Source organism: Nematolebias whitei, chromosome 23 (genome assembly GCF_014905685.2).
Source record: "Nematolebias whitei isolate Nwh7 chromosome 23, NemWhi1, whole genome shotgun sequence".
Lineage (NCBI taxonomy): Eukaryota > Metazoa > Chordata > Actinopteri > Cyprinodontiformes > Rivulidae > Nematolebias > Nematolebias whitei.
Window position 1 is genome coordinate 23,792,587 of NC_056520.1, and position 18,576 is coordinate 23,811,162.

General features: G+C 39.7%; 2 protein-coding genes across 2 annotated transcripts in view; one reads left to right on the forward strand and one right to left on the reverse strand.

Annotated features, from left to right (window-relative positions):
• The first annotated feature begins 1,802 nt into the window (after positions 1-1,802).
• Positions 1,803-10,215, forward strand: LOC119428635 (cyclic AMP-responsive element-binding protein 1). The gene is made up of 7 exons (XM_037696301.1): positions 1,803-1,889; positions 1,995-2,141; positions 6,379-6,476; positions 6,595-6,734; positions 6,810-6,992; positions 7,083-7,236; positions 9,844-10,215. Exons 1-7 carry the CDS (start codon positions 1,803-1,805, stop codon positions 9,986-9,988), a joined length of 954 nt encoding a protein of 317 aa, XP_037552229.1. The 3' UTR covers positions 9,989-10,215.
• Positions 10,216-15,338: 5,123 nt separating this feature from the next.
• The window catches only part of mettl21a (methyltransferase 21A, HSPA lysine), a 4,057-nt gene continuing 819 nt past the window's right edge, over positions 15,339-18,576 (reverse strand). The window contains exon 3 of the mRNA XM_037696304.1: positions 15,339-15,800. Within this exon, the coding sequence (XP_037552232.1) occupies positions 15,409-15,800 (392 nt within the window). The 3' untranslated portion in view covers positions 15,339-15,408. The remainder of the gene's footprint in view (positions 15,801-18,576) is intronic.

The following is an 18,576-nucleotide window of genomic DNA, read 5'->3' on the forward strand; positions in this document are numbered from 1 at the left end:
AGATTATTACAGCCTCATATAAAATCAATAATGATGGTGATATCGGAACTGGATCTGTATCGCCCGATATTTAGGTTTAGGTATCGGGATCAGGGGGTGGGGGGGTGGTGGATTGGTGCATCCCTAATCTGCTTTGACCGATGGGTTTGAGAGGAACAGGAAGGAGGAACAGATTAAGAATGTGCGATATGGCGTAAATTTCATATCACAATATGTATTGGGAAGGGTGGTGGTAACGATATACACAGTATCACAATATGTTTTTTGTATAAAATTTGCAGTAGGATTGAAAAAAGCATAGGGTGTCCTTTTGCCATCATTTATTTTGAAAACTGCTATTCCACAATATAATCTCAATTGAGAAAATTCCACTACTAGGTCCAGAGAGTTTTAAAATAATTAACAAATCAAGTGTTAGGCTTCTTTCTTGTAGTGCAAAACAGTGCAAAAGATATCAAATGTAGTTTTAGCCATATGTTTTAAACTAAAGAATATGATGTTAACTTAACAGTTTCAAGTCTTCTCACTTAAGAAATGAACAGCAACAGAGCAGCATTTTACATATAGAAACGTGCACACTGAAACACTTCACCCTCCAGTGGGCGTTTCCTTCCGCTTTAAGGAGCGCTGACACAAATTGGCGACCAGTTTCCATCACACAACACAGCGTTCTTTTCACAGATCAGAGAGCAGGTTTCTCTAAAGCTGACCAATGCTTACTTTAACTTTCGATGGAAAAAAAATCTACTTTGGACGGAACACAGTGTTTTGCGCATGCGTCCCAATATGGCACCACTACGGCACCACTACGGCAAGCCGGCTGTAGTTAGCTTGTAGCTTCGCTACTTAGCTCTCGAAGAAAAGACTTTAACACCACTTGCGCACAGTTTTCAACTAAAAAAAGTAACAATTAAACTGACAACTCTGATTTTACATCAGATACATTACCGCGGTTAGCCGGTAGAATACAGATCTCCATCATAGGCTAAATGTCTATTGTTTCTACCATGTACCGTATGTATCGCACGTTCCTAGAACAGATACACAATGGCAAGCCAAGAATCACGTTAAGATAGAAATAGTATCAAATGAAATTTATTCAATTTTAGCAATTAATTTAAGGAAATGAGGTCAGTTTGTCCTCCAGTAGTCTAAGCTCAAGACAGCATAACAAGCCAACCCTAACTATAGGATTTATCAAAAAGGAAAGTCTTCAGCCCAGTCTTAAAACTGGACAATGTGTCAGCCTCACGGACAGAAACTGGAAGTTGGTTCCACAAGAGAAGAGCCTGATAACTTAAAGATCTTCCTCCCATTCTGCTTTTGGAAACTTTAGGAACCACAAGTAAACGTGCAGTCTGAGAATGAAGTGTTCTGTTAGGAAAATATGGGATAATAAGATTTGTAATATAATGGAGCAAGGTTGTTGAGGGCTTTGTAGGTTAGAAGTAAAATGTATGGTATGTGAATTGTTGAAATGGCACAAAAATTGAGGAACAACGTGATGTCCAAAAACGTACAAAAGAAAATAGTGAGAATGTTCAATACGCATCCACACAATTAAATAATTATTTCTGTAAGTGCACGTCTCAAAGACACTTATAGGTACTTGATTTTGAATTAACGCAATCTGTCAAATCTATCCAAATAATTCAGTTTTTTAATCGGTGCCTAAAGATCCACATTATGCCCTGAGGTTAGCGAGTCACTTGCCTGCTAACTCATTTAATTAGTCTTTATAATTCTTAAACTACAGTCAAGCAGTTTGTTCATGTCGTATTTATGACATTGGCAGATTTTAAATGAGCATGGAGGCTGGCGCAGAGGCACAACAAAGTGGTGAATCAGCTATCTCAGACTCCGAGGCCCAGCACATCACCCTGGCTCAGGTAACTCCTGCCACTGGGATTGATTTAGGCATCACAACAGTTTCACTGCTTCCACCTGTAGCCTGTTGGCAGCTTTGCACTCAAGCGTTTCGCTCGTTGTTACAGGTGCCCATAGCAGCGAGCCAGGTGTCCTCCAGCAGTCCCACAGTCACTGTAGTGCAGCTCCCCAACGGTCAAACGGTCCAAGTGCACGGGGTGATTCAAGCTGCTCAGCCATCAGTCATTCAATCCCCGCACATCCAGACGGTGCAGGTAAGGTGGAATTAACGCAACATAATTCACTTTTTTGACTTTATGAAACAAAAATAAAGTTACTGAAGACGAGATACTGAGACAGCTCTTAAAGGGATCTCTGACTTTATTTAATAAACGATTAAAAACAAGACTGAAAAGTACTGTAGGCCATTTTATTCGAGCTGCAATGCATTCTGGGTAAATGGCATAAGACAGGTTGCTATGACGCAAGCTCCATTCAGCTTGAATGTTAATTTTGGATATTATCAGATGTTCATCATATTAATTTGAACCAGAGAGCGATGACAGAGAGAATAATGAAGAAATGACTCAGCTTTAGCTTTAGCTCCAGAGCTAATAGGGTTAGCTCTATGCTGGTGAAGATTTGTATTGAACGCTTTTTGAAGGGTTAGCTCTAGTGCTAATAGCATTAGCTGCAGAGCTAATAGCATTAGCCTCAGAGCTAATAGCGTTAGGTTGCAGAGCTAATAGTGTTTTTTTCCAGAGCTAATAGCGTCAGCTCCAGAGCTAATAGCATTAGCCTCATAGCTAATAGTGTTAGCCTCAGAGCTAATAGCGTTAGCTGCAGAACTAATATTATTAGCTCCAGAGCTAATAGCATCAGTTCCAGAGCTAATAGCATTAGCCTCAAAACTAATAGTGTTAGCTGCAGCGCTAAAAGCATTAGCTGCAGAGCTAATAGTGTTAGCTGTAGAGCTCAGTGTTTCCCCTACCATTATACAAGTGGGGTGCCCCGCCCCGTCAACAGAACCGAGCGCCCCGTCTACCGAACTCCACCCCCACCCCAAACCACCTGTTGGCACTGACGTAACGTTAAACTAGCAGCTCGCAATGCAATTGTGCTAGCTAAAAAGCTAAAGGCAGCCTCTTCCCTCATGCTGAACCCTCACGCTGAATGCATCCCCCACCACTCGAAAACTGTCGGTGCAAACAGCGCACGGCTCAGATGTGTGTCTGTCTCCCCCCCCCCCCCCCCCCCCCCCCCCCCAACAAAAATCACAGACTAGATGAGCACCTCGCCATGGCAAGTTATCTAGGGGAAACACTGGAGCTCATAGTGTTAGCTACAGAGCTAATAAACATCACTAGTTGGTCACGTTTATCATTTCAACCCAGACACTGTGCAGTGTTTCCTCTACCGTTCTACAAGGAGGGCGCCCCGCCCTGCCTACCGAAATGTCCTTAATCCACAACTTTTTTAAAGAGCTTTATTAACAATACCAAAACAGAACAATACAACAAAATACCATTACAAACTCTCGTGAAGGGTGTCATAACTACATTTTACAAAATAGGTTTTTTTTTACAAAATAATGGAAGAAAAGAAAAAAAGAAAAAAAACATTTTTAAAAACTTCAAAGGAGCAAGACTATATGAGAAACTTAAAACAATAAGTTTTTAATCTGTTGTGAGATGATTCTAGCAGTTTTCCATTTTTTTAATCTACATGAAGAATAGTACGACTTAAAATCATTCATAAAACAGGGGAGGAGGGCTTATTATCCCTCCACTTGCTACAGTGAATGTGGTACAACTCTGTTTATGGCATCAGAGAAAGCTGAGCTGAAGTTATCCACATAAAATAAATTGGTATCAGCATCAAAAGAATGAATGTTAAGTTTGAGATTAATACGGTTTCTTCCTTCACCCACAACTGCACCTCGCTTGTTGACAAAGTGCCGCCACTGATGTAGCGGCACACAATATAGACGCGTAAACTAAAAAGCTATGGACATAACGCTTTGCTTCTCTCGTGCGATCATCAGGGAAACACTGCTGTGCATGAGAACTCCTACAAAATATAACTTTATTTAGGCCTATCACAATAACAAATTTTGCTGGGCGATTAATTGTCTCAGAAATTATTGAGATAAACGATAATATTGTTTGAAATTTGACAACGATTAGTAATTATTGTCAAATTTAAGAAGAAATGTTTTCCATCTTATCTTAGTTGGTTTTGCACATAGTACCTTTTTTCGACCACTGGATGGCAGTATAAGACTGTTTTGACCCGAAGGATGGATAGTGAGGGAGCAAGCGGCACGTCTCTTTAAGAAAAATAGGAGGGAGACGCTTTGGAGCTTCGACAAGACGGAGTTTTTTTCCTGAGGTTGACCTGTGAGCTTAGCCCGTAGCTTAGCTTCTCAGCTTAGCTGCTTTTAACGATCCACAAATATGATTTTGGACGATTAAAACAGATTTTAAAGAGAAAGGGAGGGGTGAGTGAAGAGCACCGGAGTTGAGCCGTGACTTTAGTAGAAAGAGAGAGACATGAAAAAAAAATGATAAAGCCGATAAATGAAAATGAGGTTGATAATCTTCATTTACCATGCAATTAATTGATTTATTGTTTATTGTGAAAGGCCTAACTTTATTGTCACTTTTTATAACTCCTTATTAGGGGTGCACCGATTGCAGTTTTTTGGCCGATCACCGATTTCTAAAAAGTCTGACCTGCCGATACCAATTTTGTTTTATAAGCGACACTGTCAGGTGTTATAAGGTCGCAATGCACCTTCAATTTTCCAATATTATTTTATTGAAAAACATACCCTTGAACAATATCCTAGAAACAATACAAACTTGTTTTAACTGGCCATGAGGTAGTGCTCTGAAATATAAATGAAGTTCAGACAATTGTTGTTAAAATTAAAAATAATTGGTCAAATCGGTTTCTTATGCAAGTATGCAAGTTTCTGAAAATTAAGGAAATAGGGGCCGGCCGATTTATCGGTGCACCTCTACTCCTTATTGGGGACTGCCATGCATTTGCATGGCAGGCATCTATTATTGTACACCTCAGAAGTGTGTCTACATTTCTGTCTCCGTTAATGTGGCCTGAACCACAATGTCTTCCCCCACAAAAGTTATATCAAAACAACCTGCTCAGCCCCGTGATGTGTGCTTTTACTTTTATTGGCATTTCGAGTTACCATCACGACATAATTTGCAAACAAAGATGCAATATTTCACCAACTCCAGGAACTAGTTGGTGACTGCCCACTTATTATTCTACACCAGATAAGCATATCTTTTTCAACTTTAATGCGGCCCGAACCACAACGTGGACCCCACCCCCACAAAAGTTATATCAAAATGACTAGCCCGGCTTCGGGAAGTTTGCTATTACTTTTATTGACATTCGCAATTACCATGGCGACATATTTTGCTAACAAAGATGCCAAATTTCCATTGGAAATGAATAGGAGAAAACTCTTCACAGAAACTGAGTAACGTATGGAGCCATTTTGGTTCAACATGCAAGGAAGGCAGTGCATTATGCAATGCATGTAAGGCACCTATTATTACCTATTATCACCTATTATAAATTAGTAATAATAATAATTAATATTAATTATTAATGTTATTGATTAATATGAATAATTATTCCATCCATCCATTATCTTTACCCGTTTATTCCATTTTGGGTCACGGGGGTCGCTGGTGCCCATGTCCAGCAATCACTGTGCGAGGGGCGGGGTACACCCTGGACGGGCCGCAAGTCCATCACAGGGCCACATAGAGACAAACGAGACAAACAATCATTCACTCTCTCACTCACACCTAGGGACAATTTAGAGTTACCAATCAGCCTAACATGCATGTTTTTGGGCTGTGGGAGGAAACCGGAGTACCCAGAGAAAACCCACGCATGCACGGAGAGAACATGCAAACTCCACCCAGAAGGCCCCTGGACCGGGGTTTGAACCAGGGACCTGTTCGCTGAGAGGCAGCAGCTCTACCAGTTGCGCCACCGTGCTGCATGAATAATTATTGATATGAATAATTATTAATTGCTAGTATAAGTATACTAATATTAATGATTAATTATTAACAATGTTTAATAACATATCAATTAATAAATGTATTATATATTGATAATCATCAATATTAATATTTGATAATTAGTATTAATTATTAATATTAATATTTATTAATAATAATAATCTAAAAATAAATTGGCAGTCCCCGTCAAAGTTTCTCCAGGAACTTTCTAGTGTTTTAGTCTCCACTACAACTGATGTACGTCATCGCCCCAGAATGCACTGCACCAGTAAAATAATGGTGACGTCCTTAGATGGAAAAAGTTAAAAAGTATAATTTTTTAAAGTAATTAGTTTTCACGTCACAAACAATTTTTAGCTGAGTAGTGAAATAAGTAGTCGGACATCCCTTTAAAGGTTTTCAGTTCTTGTTAAATGTGTTTCTGACGGAGTCCTTTAATTTTCAGATTGCAACCATAGAGAACGAAGACTCTCAGGAATCTGTTGACAGCGTCACAGATTGCCAAAAAAGAAGAGAGATTTTGTCCAGAAGACCTTCTTATAGGTTTGCTTTTTTACACATGAGCCAAAAGATCTCGTAGATTGGATTATATTATTATTATTATTGATCACTGATGTTGAATGTTTTGTTAACATCTGGCTGTGGTCGTTACCTTTGACAGGAAGATTCTAAACGACTTGTCGTCAGACTCTCCTGCCGTACCCCGGATTGAAGAAGAGAAGTCAGAAGACGACTCTGCCTCAGCCATAACCACCGTCACTATGCCCACTCCCATCTATCAGACCAGCAGCGGCCAGTACAGTGCGTACCTTCACATACAGGAAGCTGGTGTTATTTACTGCAGGACATTTTAAAACTTAAGTTTTCTCTCTTCAGTTGCCATTACCCAGGGTGGGGCCATTCAGCTGGCCAACAATGGCACCGACGGAGTGCAGGGCCTGCAGACGCTGACAATGGCCAACGCTACTGCAGCCCAACCCAGCGCCACCATCCTGCAATACGCTCAGACCAGCGACGGGCAGCAGATCCTAGTCCCTAGCAACCAAGTAGTCGTACAAGGTGAGGTCGGATGACTCGAAGCGTCCAAATATTTGCTCGAAGTCCAGAAGAGGTGTTAAACGTTTGTAATGCATCCCGTTTTTCTGTCAGCTGCTTCTGGTGACGTCCAGACCTATCAAATCCGCACAGCTCCAACCAGCGCCATTACTTCCGGGGTCGTCATGGCAACTTCACCTGGACTGGGGACAACCGGAGGAACGGAGGAAGTGACACGTAAAAGGGAGGTCCGATTGATGAAAAACAGGTACGCTTTTTGTTAGGGGTGTATCGGTATATTTGTACTGTAAAACAAAGCTGCCGGCAAGGGAGACGAGAGATGCAGGTATGGCATGCACTTGTACCATTTAAGCCAATGGTTTCCAACCCTGGTCCTTGAGAAACACCATCCTGCTCCATCAGTTCCAGCCTGAGCTGTAAAGAGCAACCCACAGACTTCTATAAATATACAAATGGCTTGCCACAGTTCTTTTCAAAGCATTGCTTAAATCAATGGTTCCCAACTCTGGTCCTTGAGGAACACCGTCCTGCATGTTTTTGTTGTTTTCCTGCTCCAGCACACCTGATTCAGTGATTTAATTACTTCATCAAGTTCTGCAGAAGCCCGTTAATTACCCGTTCGTTCACATCGGTGTGTCAAAGCAGGAAAACAACTAGAACATGCAGGATGGTGTTCCTCAAGGACCAGTGTTGGGAACCACTGATGCTTTGAAAAGATCTGTGGCAAGCCATTTGTACATTTATTGACTTTAAAGCCTGTGGGTTACTCTTTACAGCTCAGACTGGATAAAAAGTTTGGCAAGTCCCAAATGTTAAACATTATCCTTCTCACTAGAGCTGGGCGAAATCTCGATATTTAAAAAATATCGTTATACCGTATTTTTCGCCGTACTTGTCGCACCGCCGTATAAGTCGCATCGGTCCAAATATGTCTAAAAATGTGGAAAAATACATAAAAATGTTGCTTCACCGTATATGTCGCATTTATTACGCGTCACCGTTGACAGCCCGGAAATGTGGGCCGGTGTTGTGCTAAAAATTGATGGGCTGCCAAAATGCGGCCACGGAAGCATGCACAGGAGGACTTTAACAAGAATTTAACAAGATTAACACTTAAAACAATTATTTGTTTGCTCAAAATTGTAGTAAAGGTGTGTCTCAGTTTAACTTTTACTTAATAAATGCACTTTGACAGTCAAATCAGCTGCATTTCAAAACCCGATTCACGTAAGCGTGCCCACACAGACGGACGAGCCGCTGTTCATTTCTTTGAAATTTAACAAGATAAACACCTAAAAACAATTATTTGTTTGCTCGACTTTATAGTAAAGGTGTGTCTCAGTCTAACCTTTGTTTAATAAAAAGACTTTTAACGGTCAAATCCGCTGTATTTCAAAAGTATTCGCTGCCTCAGTGTTCCGGGAGCACACAGACAGAGAGGAAAAAAGAAGGAGGAACGCTGCTCATTTCTTCGAAATCTTACAAGAAAATCACCTAAAAACAAATGCACTTTAATGGTCAAATTAGCTGCATTTCGCCGGGGCGGTGCAGTGAAATGAAACTGATTTGGTGGTTGCTCCAAGCATCAAGCAGAATGAAGGTGGGGAGACTGTGGCAAGCCAATCGTGTCATTAATAGCTGGTGAAGATTCTCAGTCATCCAGGACATGGTAAATTCAAAAAAGTTCAAGACAAAAACAATAAAGTATAATAAATAAAGTTCAGTTGTTTTTGTCTTGAACTTTTTTGTATTTGTCATTATAGCCACTTTTACCTATTACATGATACAACAAGATACCTTACTACTCTGCTGCCATCTAGTGGCTTAAAATGGTACTGCTCAAAATTTGTATTATTATTTTTTTCAGTCAGAATGAATGAAAACGGTCATATCTCAGTCAAAAATTGGTTTATAAATATGGGAAAGAATCCATAAATATGTTGCTTAGGCCTATAAGTCGCAGGGCATGTAAATTATGCAAAAAAAACAAAACATATACGCTGAAAAATACGGTAATTTTTTTTGCGATATAAGATGGAGACTATATCGATATAAACAATATTATACTTGAAAATCCGCCTGCTATTCTTTCTTCCATGTGGCCCCTTCCTTCTAAAGGCCTCCAGCTAAAGTTAGCTGTCATGTTAGTCGCTAAGGACCTTGTCTTTAGCGATATGATTAGCCACAGCTTTATTAATCTGGCGCTACCTCCTCTCACTAAGACTTGAATATGTGTGTGCAGTAGCTCTTTTGCTGCCCGTCCAACTTTACGCAGCCTCCTCCTCCTCCCTCGCTGAATACAAGCAGCCTCTCACTGCTGCTTCACACACGCTTACGAACATGAAGGCGGCACAGCTGAAAATGATTATTGTTTAATTTATGTAAATAAATATCTAAAAAAAACAAACTTTAATATATGTAAATAGTATATTTTTTGCACATTTATTTTGTAGAGTTACAGCTGTTAATAAATGTGCCTGTGTGACAACTGGGACAAAGCTTTGACTCAGAAATATAATTTTGTTAGTACTTTCTGGAAATAAAAAAAATCGAGATATATATCGTATATCAGGATTTATCTTAAAATATCGAGATATTAATTTTGGTCCATATCACCCACCCTATTTCTCACTAACAGGTTTTTTGTCTCTGCCTTTGGGAGAGTTTCTGTGTGTAAAACAAAATAAAAAGGAGTGATTGGTTTTTAAAAAAAATCTTGTACTGAACGGTGATCCTCATGTGGACCGATGCTTGTCCTGGGCGTACCGTTACAGACCTCCTGTCTGTGCTGTGAAGTCAGTAAATCCACATGTTTGACTGGTTTTCATTTGGATCCATTTTTTGTGTCCGACAGAGAGGCGGCCCGAGAGTGTCGTAGGAAGAAGAAGGAGTACGTCAAGTGTCTGGAGAACCGGGTTGCCGTGCTGGAGAACCAGAACAAAACCCTCATTGAGGAATTAAAAGCCCTTAAAGACTTGTATTGCCACAAGTCTGAGTAAAGACTCAGACCCCCTGAGGGGGCGGGGCTTGGCAGGCTCCACCTCAGTAAAGACTCAGCTCTGAGCATCTGTAAGCCACTCCTCCTTTTCTACTCTTCTGCTTTCTTTTTTTTTTTTTTTTGTAAAGTGCTGGTATTTTTGTGAAGCAACTCAAGAGTGTCGTGGGTTTCCCGTCAAAGTGTGGGCCGGCGTTCCGAACGAACGCACAGAAGACTTCGAACTGTTTCGTGGCGACCTGACAAAACAATTGATTCTTTTGTCGCCACACAGGGAAGCATTCCAGTCACTGGTGCCTGCCTGGTTAAACTGGGCAACATCACCAGCAACCGCCCAACACGGAGCTCGCTGGCTCAGATCATTTGGACTTTAGCGTGCGACATTTATATTTTTAACACCTGTTACTTCGTTACTCTTTGAATTGTGGACTGTGTTTTGGACATTTTACCTTTGACCCGTTTTTTTGTTTGTTTTCTTATAACCCTAAAAAAAGAATGCAATTATTTTCAAACCTCAAAAGCCCATGTTTTATTCTCAGTAGGACAAAGTTTTTTTTTCTTTTGGCTGCTCCCTTGAGAGTGAACTCGCACGAAGGATCGGGCAATTGTTTTACACCCGATCCCCTTCCTGGCACAACTTGGGCTCGATCCTGTGCAGCCTCAGAATTATAAGACCGACCGCTGAGCTACCCCAGCTCCTCCCATTAGAACATAAATTACTTTTTTTCCAAAATCAATTTCTTAATTTCAATGTTTGGCATGTTTACTACGTTTCATTGTGGATAAAATATGGGCTTTAGAGATTTTATCATCAATGCATTTAGTTGATTTACATTTTAAACATCCCACCTTGTTTTTATTGGTTGTATATAGCTGGTTTTTTTATCATGTCAGTTTTATTCTGGTTGAACATAAGAAAAAGGGTAACTATAACATGGTTTTGATGTTAAACGCAGCTTTTAAAATGCAGTGAGTTTGGAAAATGTTTAAAGGGATCTCCGACTAGTTGGAACAATAGATCTTATTTAATAAACAATAACTTCCGTAGCGATAAAAACAAGACTGCAGCGTTTCCCCGAGTTAACTTGCCTTGTCAGGGTGCGCTCATTTCTTCCATGATTTTTTTCAATGTGGGGGGTGGAGATAGACACATCTGTGTTGCGCGCTGTTTGTATCGACAGTTTTCGAGCAGTGGTGTTGGAAGATGGCTTAGCACAGGGGTGCCCAGACTTTTTCAGCATGCAAGCTACTTTTAAAATGACCAAGTCAAAGTGATCATCTACCTACTATAAGGCCCCATTTACATGAGAACAACCTCTGGAAACGTTGGTGTTTTATCAGTGTTTATTGGGGGGAAAAAAAATGAAAACTGAGAAGGTTTATATGAAAACGCTGTGGTTACCATGTCAGTCGGGTTGCCAGATAAGAAATCCTGACCTGTGGCATTAAAATGATAGTATTTTTACCTTAACTGTCATATGTGCTGAGTAAAGGTATTCTAAGATGAGGTGTGAGTTGTGTGTTCATGCTCAATAATCAAGGTAAAAATTAGGGGTGCACCGACGGTTACTTTTTTTGCTGAGACGTTTTGTCCTTCATCCAAAGGACTTCTTAAACTTTGGTGTTTTGAACCTCTTTGGCATGGCTGCCTTAGAGGAGTTGACGGGGGAGGGTGGACCCCAGATGCCAGTTTATCACCAACAAACAGATTTTTTTTTTCCACTATGGGAGTGTGCTGTTTGTGGGACTCAGCTTGTTTGGCGGCTGCTCAGATTGAAGAAGTCCTTTGGATGAAGGACGAAACGTCTTAGCAAAAAAACAAACCATCCAGATGACCTGACTGAACATCATAGTCAGGATGGATGATAGGCTGACATCTATTTTTTTTTAATGTCATGCGATCTACCCATAATACCTTTGAGATCGACCGGTAGATCGCGATCGACATATTGGGCACAACTGGGTTAGCGTGAGGGAAACAGGGCGTTAACTGTAGCTTTTTAGCTAGTGCGTCTGTATTGCGCACCGCTAGCTTAGCACTGTGTCAGTGCCAGCAGTTGTCGATAGAGGGGGGTTCGGTAGGCAGAGCTCTTGGTTCTGTTGAAAGGGCGAAGCGCCCTGGTTGTATAATGGTAGGGGAAACACGGGGGGTTGAAAGAAATGGCTCAGTGAGGGAAACAGAGCAGTATCTCTGTAGCTTTTTAGCTAATGTTTCTATTGCGCTCTGCAAGCTTAGCGATACGTCAGTGCCGTAAGTTGGGGGTTGGCAGTTCCAGTATTTCCCCTACATTACTTGCCTTGGCTCCTGTGATTTTTGTCGACAGGGTTGGGTGGACAACCTTTATTTATACACGTTAGCCTCATTGAGCCTCGAGGACTCATTTACAAGAGAGACCTGTTATAGACCTCTAGCCGCTAGCTTATCGCTACATTCATGCCAGCAGTTGTTGACCGGGGGGATGTTGGCAGGGCGCTCGGTTCTGTTGACAGGGCGGGGCGCCCTCCTTGGATAATGGTAGGGGGAACACTGTGCTGTAGGGTGATTAGTTTTATATATTTTTTGAATATATCGACACCGACGTCACCATTTTATTCACGTTGCAGTGTATTCTGGGTAAATGATGTAGTCTGGTTATCTCGGTACAAGCGCCATTCAGCTTGAATGAGAATTTTGTTCAGCCCTTTAATTTGACCCAATGACAGAGAGGAGGATGAAGAAATGACTCAAACCTTTGCGTTAGATCCAAGAGCTAATAAACATCACAAGTTGATCACGGTTGATTGTTTGGACTCATATTGTGCAAAATGACTAATACAAAATATTACTTTATTGTCACGTTATAACTTTTTAGTCTTTACTCCTTGTGTTTTAGGCTCCACTACAACCGATGTACATCATCAACACAGAATGCATAACACCGGTAAAATAATAGTCATTGTCTTTAGGTGACAAATGTAATAAACATATTTTAAGTAATTTGGTTTTCACAACACAAACAACAAATAGAGAAATAACATATTAAGGCCAAGATGTGGTCGGAGATCTCTTTAAATAAAATAGTTAATACTTTGATATTTTGTTTTTTAAACAAGCAGAAGAGACAACGATCATGATGTATCACGATATGACTTTTACCCACCTTTTAAAAAAAGACAAACGGTTATTCTTATTTTTTTATATTTATTTTATTATTTGTAAAAAGTACACCTAAACTTCTCTTCTTGTTTTTTTTATATACATAACTATGAGCCTTAAAACTTGTCAACAAAATGTCATCTCTATAATGTGTAAAAGGAAAAAAAAAAGGTAATGTTTTCATTTGGGGGTGGTCGGTTTCAGTTTTAATATCAGAGACTAAAGTATTTTCTGCTGAGTCTGTCTCCAAAATCATGTTTTTATGAAAAACGGCACGTGCAATGCTTTGCATTTACAATCCGAGAACATTTCAGATCTACTCGACAGAAAGATTTTACTAAATAATTAACTGTTTTATTGCTCACTAATCGTGAAGGATTGTAAAATGTGACCAAAAAAAAAACAAAGTCATGAACAAAGTGAATATTTTCACGAATACCATCTTTTTCTCTTCTGGTTATATGTAGTCATGTATGCTTTTTATTTTTATTCACAGTATATGTATGTCAACATGTTAAAACAGTGGATTATCTTTGAGCTATACATTATGATATTTTGGCAGCTGGTAATAAAAACGTTTCTGCTCATTTTAGATGGTTTTCAGTAAATTATTGTGATCTCTTTTTACTTTTGTACATTTTCAGCTTCTTTCTCGTGCCATATTTTTTGTGCTATTTCATCAAATCGTATATATCAAATCGTTCAGGAGAAGGGTGCTAGGACTTTTGGTATTGGTGCAACTTTAGCTTTTTGAAATATTTAGCCTTTTCTGCCACTTTTTTCTCATAGAAAATGAATTGAGCTCATTTTACATCCTTCACATCTTTAGATCTGTTTACAACCTTTTACTGCTTTCGCATTTTGTTCTGGTTCAGCTTCTTTGTGCAAATTTAAACTTTTTTCAGCTCATTTCAGCTGTTTTTTGCGCCTTTCAGATTATTTCGGATAACTAGATTTTTGTGCTTCTAACTTATTTCTGATTATTTCAGCTTGTTGTGCTCCTTTCAGCTTATTTCTGCAAGTTTCAGCTTTCAACTACTATTTAGTTATTTTTATACAAATTTTAGCCTTTTCAGCTAATCCCACAATTTTGGCACTTTTGAACTTTTATCAGCCTAATTCAGGAAAAATGTGTTCTCTCCACTTCCTTCTGGTAATTTAAGCTTCTTTCTACATTTTTAGCTACTTTTCAGCTGTATTTGTTTTTATTAGTTTGTTGCTAATTTCAGCTTTTTTCAGATAATTTCCACTTTTTGTGCCAATTTCAGCTTTCAGCCTAATTAGACAAATGTGTACTTTCTGCTTTCTTGTCCTAATTTAAGCTTGTTCTACCGTTTCAGCTACTTTTTAGAAAATGTTTAGCTAATTTCATCTGTTTTCAGATAAATTCAAGTTTTTCTTGGCAACTTCTGCTTTCAGCCTAATTAACTTTTTTATGCTAATTTCAGCTTGTTATAATCCTTTCAGCATTTTTCTGCTATTTCAGCTACTATTTAGTGGTTGTATGAAAATGTTAGCTTTTTTAGGTAATTCCACATTTTTAGCTCATTTCATCTCTTTCCACTTCCTTCCGGTAATTTAATTGTATACTTTTTTTAGCTAATTTTTAGCTGGGTTTTTTTCTTGCTAATTTCAGCTTTTTTCTGATTTCCATGTTTTTGTGCTAATTTCTGCTTCTTTCAGCCTAATTAGACAAACGTGTACTTTCTGCGTTCTTGTCCTAATTTAAGCTTGTTCTACCGTTTCAGCTACTTTTTAGAAAATGTTTAGCTAATTTCAACTGTTTTCAGATAAATTCAAGTTTTTCTTGGTAACTGCTGCTTTCAGCCTAATTAACTTTTTATGCCAATTTCAGCTTGTTATAATCCTCTCAGCATTTTTCTGCTATTTCAGCTACTCTTTAGCGGTTTTATGCAAATGCTAACTTTTCAGCTAATTACACGTTTTTTTTTTGTTTGTTTTTTTAGCTCATTTCAGCTCTCCACTTCCTTCTTGTATGTTAAGCTTTTTTTGCCTTTTCGGCTACTTTTATCTTTTTGTGGGGGGGGGGGGGTAATTTTAGCTTTTTTTTTAAAGCCGATTTCCTAATTTTGTGCTCATTTCTGCTTATTTTAAGATATAAACCTAATTCAGCAAACGTTCTTTCTGCTTTCTTCTACTAATTTAGGCTTGCTCTTTCATTTCAGCTACATTACATTTCAGATTTTTTTATTTTAGCTATTTCAGCTGTTTTTCAGCAATAAGCATTTACACTGCATTTTCACAGGAAATGCAATTTCTCTAGCTGATCATAAATCCCTTCCTGACGATAGTTTGCAGGCTTTGTATAAATGGATGTCCCTTTCTCTGTCGTAGTGGACCTCTTGGACGATAAAACGATGCTTGAGCATGCTCAGGAAGTTCGTGTCTCTCTCGTAGCGGATCTTGCAGGCGAGGAGCACCACGGTGGCGTCAGAACTCAAGTATTCCAGAGTTTGAATTAGAGACTGGAATGTGTCCTCCAGGTAAATGATGTCTGCCCCCAGGACCAGATCAAACCCTCCTGCGGGGTAGTGTTCCAGGCCCATGCCCCAGGACAGCTCTGAGACGACCACCGACTGATCTGGGGTCAGGTTGGTCTTGACGTTGGCAGAGAGGAGGTCCAGGGCTGGTTCTCGGTCTGTGATGGTCACATGAGCACCTGGAAGAAGTTGGAACAGTCAAGTTTTTAGTCCAGATACTTAAAAGGATCTACAACTACTCTTATTTCTCTATTCTACCAAAAGATGTTGTTTGTGACACGTGAAAACTCCTAATTACGTTTTAAAAAGTATACAAGACTTTTCACCTGAGGATGTCACCATTACTTTACCGGTGCAATGCATTCTGGGGCAATGGCGTACATTGGGTTTAGTGGAGACTATAAAACACAAGGAGTCGAGGCTAAAATAAAAAGTTATACCGTGACAATAAATGGGGACCGAGATGGGATGGAGGTAGGGCGGCCGACTTGGGACCAGAAAGTCCCAGTTCGACTCCCAGCCATCCCCACATGTCACAGATGCAGGAAGAGGGCCAGCTGCATCATGAAGGACCCCACTCACCCAGCACACACACCCTTTGCTCCGCTCCCTTCAGGCAGGAGGCTGCGAAGCATTAAATGTAGAACCACTAGACTGAGGAGCAGCTTCTACCCTGAAGCTGTAAGACTCCTAAATCCCTAACCAGAAAAAAATCACTGTAATTCCACTTTAGTTGGAAATTTGTCACTTTATCCGTGCTGCTGATTATCTGTGCTGCTGATTATATGGGTTATGCGCGTAGCCAGGGGGGGTTCGGGGGGTTCGAACGAACCGCCCACTTTGCCAATGAAGTCCCACCTACAACTCCCGCGAGATATAGAACTGCGAGGTGAAGTAATTTCATTCATAAAAAACAATGTCTAACAAAGCAAAGTAAAAAGATGAGTTATTTTTGCAATTGAAGTAATGTTATTATTTGCGGGCTTAGTTTGCATTTATGTTGTTAGAGTTAAGGAGTGGTACTGTGCCTTTAAGAGGATGACGTCTTTCATTCTTCTTCGGTGTTTTTTTTTTTTTTTTTGTGTATGTTCGGGCGGGACTCGGGAGTACCGAAGTGTTCGTTCGTGTCTGGGATGAGTTCTGAATAGAAGACTGGACACACACGCTATTCCCCTCTCAGTGTGTTGCTCTTTCTCCACTCACAACCGCCTATTTGGTAACACAGATTTACCTCACACAGCAGTGTTTTAACTAGCTAGCTAATTAGCTTGTTTACACATTTGAAGTTATGTGTACCACCGCCAATGAACCAATCAGAGTAGTCCTACAGGTCCACTTTTTCTTCAAACGAACCGCCCCTCATAAAATCCTGGCTACGCCTATGGAGTTAGAGAAATTGCACATCAGTCAGACTAATGAAGTCTTCTGGATTAAAGACAAAACATTTCAACTATTTTTTTTATGTTTACATCCATCCAGAGGACCTGTTGTTAGATACGTTGATAATCATGTCCTGTCTCGACTTCCTTACTTATCAATGTTGCCAGATTGGGCGGTTTTCATTCTGATTTTGCATGTAAAAATTGCTTTGGGCGGGTGGAGATAATTTGGGCGGATTTGGAGTCAGATCGGCGGTTTTTGAGTTAACCTATTACAACACATTTCAAACAATCATTCATTGGTTCATAGCAAAGCTCCCCTGAACTTTCTCTTCACTGACTGGCTATTGTCATCTGCCAGGGCAAAATTATGCTAGTTTTAGACACCTTGTTGAGCGGGCTGGCCCGTTAAGGCGGTACGTCGGAGCGGCCGCCATGGTGGATGTGGCAGAACTACTGGTCAACTAATAAAGGAAATGCACTGAACTTTATAAAGCACCGTTCTACAAAGTGTTTTATGTTAATGCCTGTCTTTCACACACACCAATACATTTGGAAAACAAACAGACACAAAAGACAACATTTATAACTTTTAAAGTGATTATTAAAAATGTTTACTCCTAAAACGTTTAGGTTAAAGGTAAGAACTAACCCAACATACATATTATTTTGAGTGTATATATATATATATATATTAGGGCTTTAACAGACTACTCGAGTAATCTACACATCGATTCCTAGGACATCTATAGTGTTTTTAAATTTCACGTCGGGTATTCATGGTGACGTCATTACGCCGTCATTACATCACGTGTCACGTGATCCGCACCGGGCGCAGGTTACAAAATGGATTCCTCCAAGCAGACGGATGGAGCCGAGCAAGCCCAGTCTTAGCAAACAGGTAGAAACGCATCAATAGTATGGAAACATTTCACTAAAGATGAATCTTCTGGTTCAACTACCGTAAGGAAACAGAAAATGAATCAACTTCCTGACTGTTTGGAGCTCGTTGCAAACCGGTGTTACACAATATTCTGTGACTACTGTATATTGTTACCGTAGGGGCCGGTGTTGCATGTACTGTTGCAGGTCACAGAATATGGTGCAACACCAGGTCCAATCGACCGAACCACAACCAGCTTCCTCTGATCTTGTTTCACAAACAAAAAGCAAAAAATATTAATCTCTAAACCTATAAAAAAACCTATAAACATATTAATCTCTAAAACTAAACCTAATGCGCAGCACAGCTGGCGGTGGTGCCGAGTGGTCGACCTCCCTACTGTTTTTAAGTTTCGTTTTTGACGTGCGCACGTTTCTTTCAGTTTTACAGCTTAATAATAATAACTAATAGTTTTGTTTTTCCTGTGACTTATTTGCAGTATGATAAATGATAGGATCATAATATATGCTCCCAATGTTTTGTTGGTCTTTTTTTTTTCTTCTTCTTATAATTACCTTTTTTGCAGTTTTATTTATTTTTGCATCTTTAGATCCTATGATGTCATCAAGTTCACGAGTTTTATTATGTTAATGTCGAGTTTAAAAATTATGTAGTCATTCAACCCCTAATATA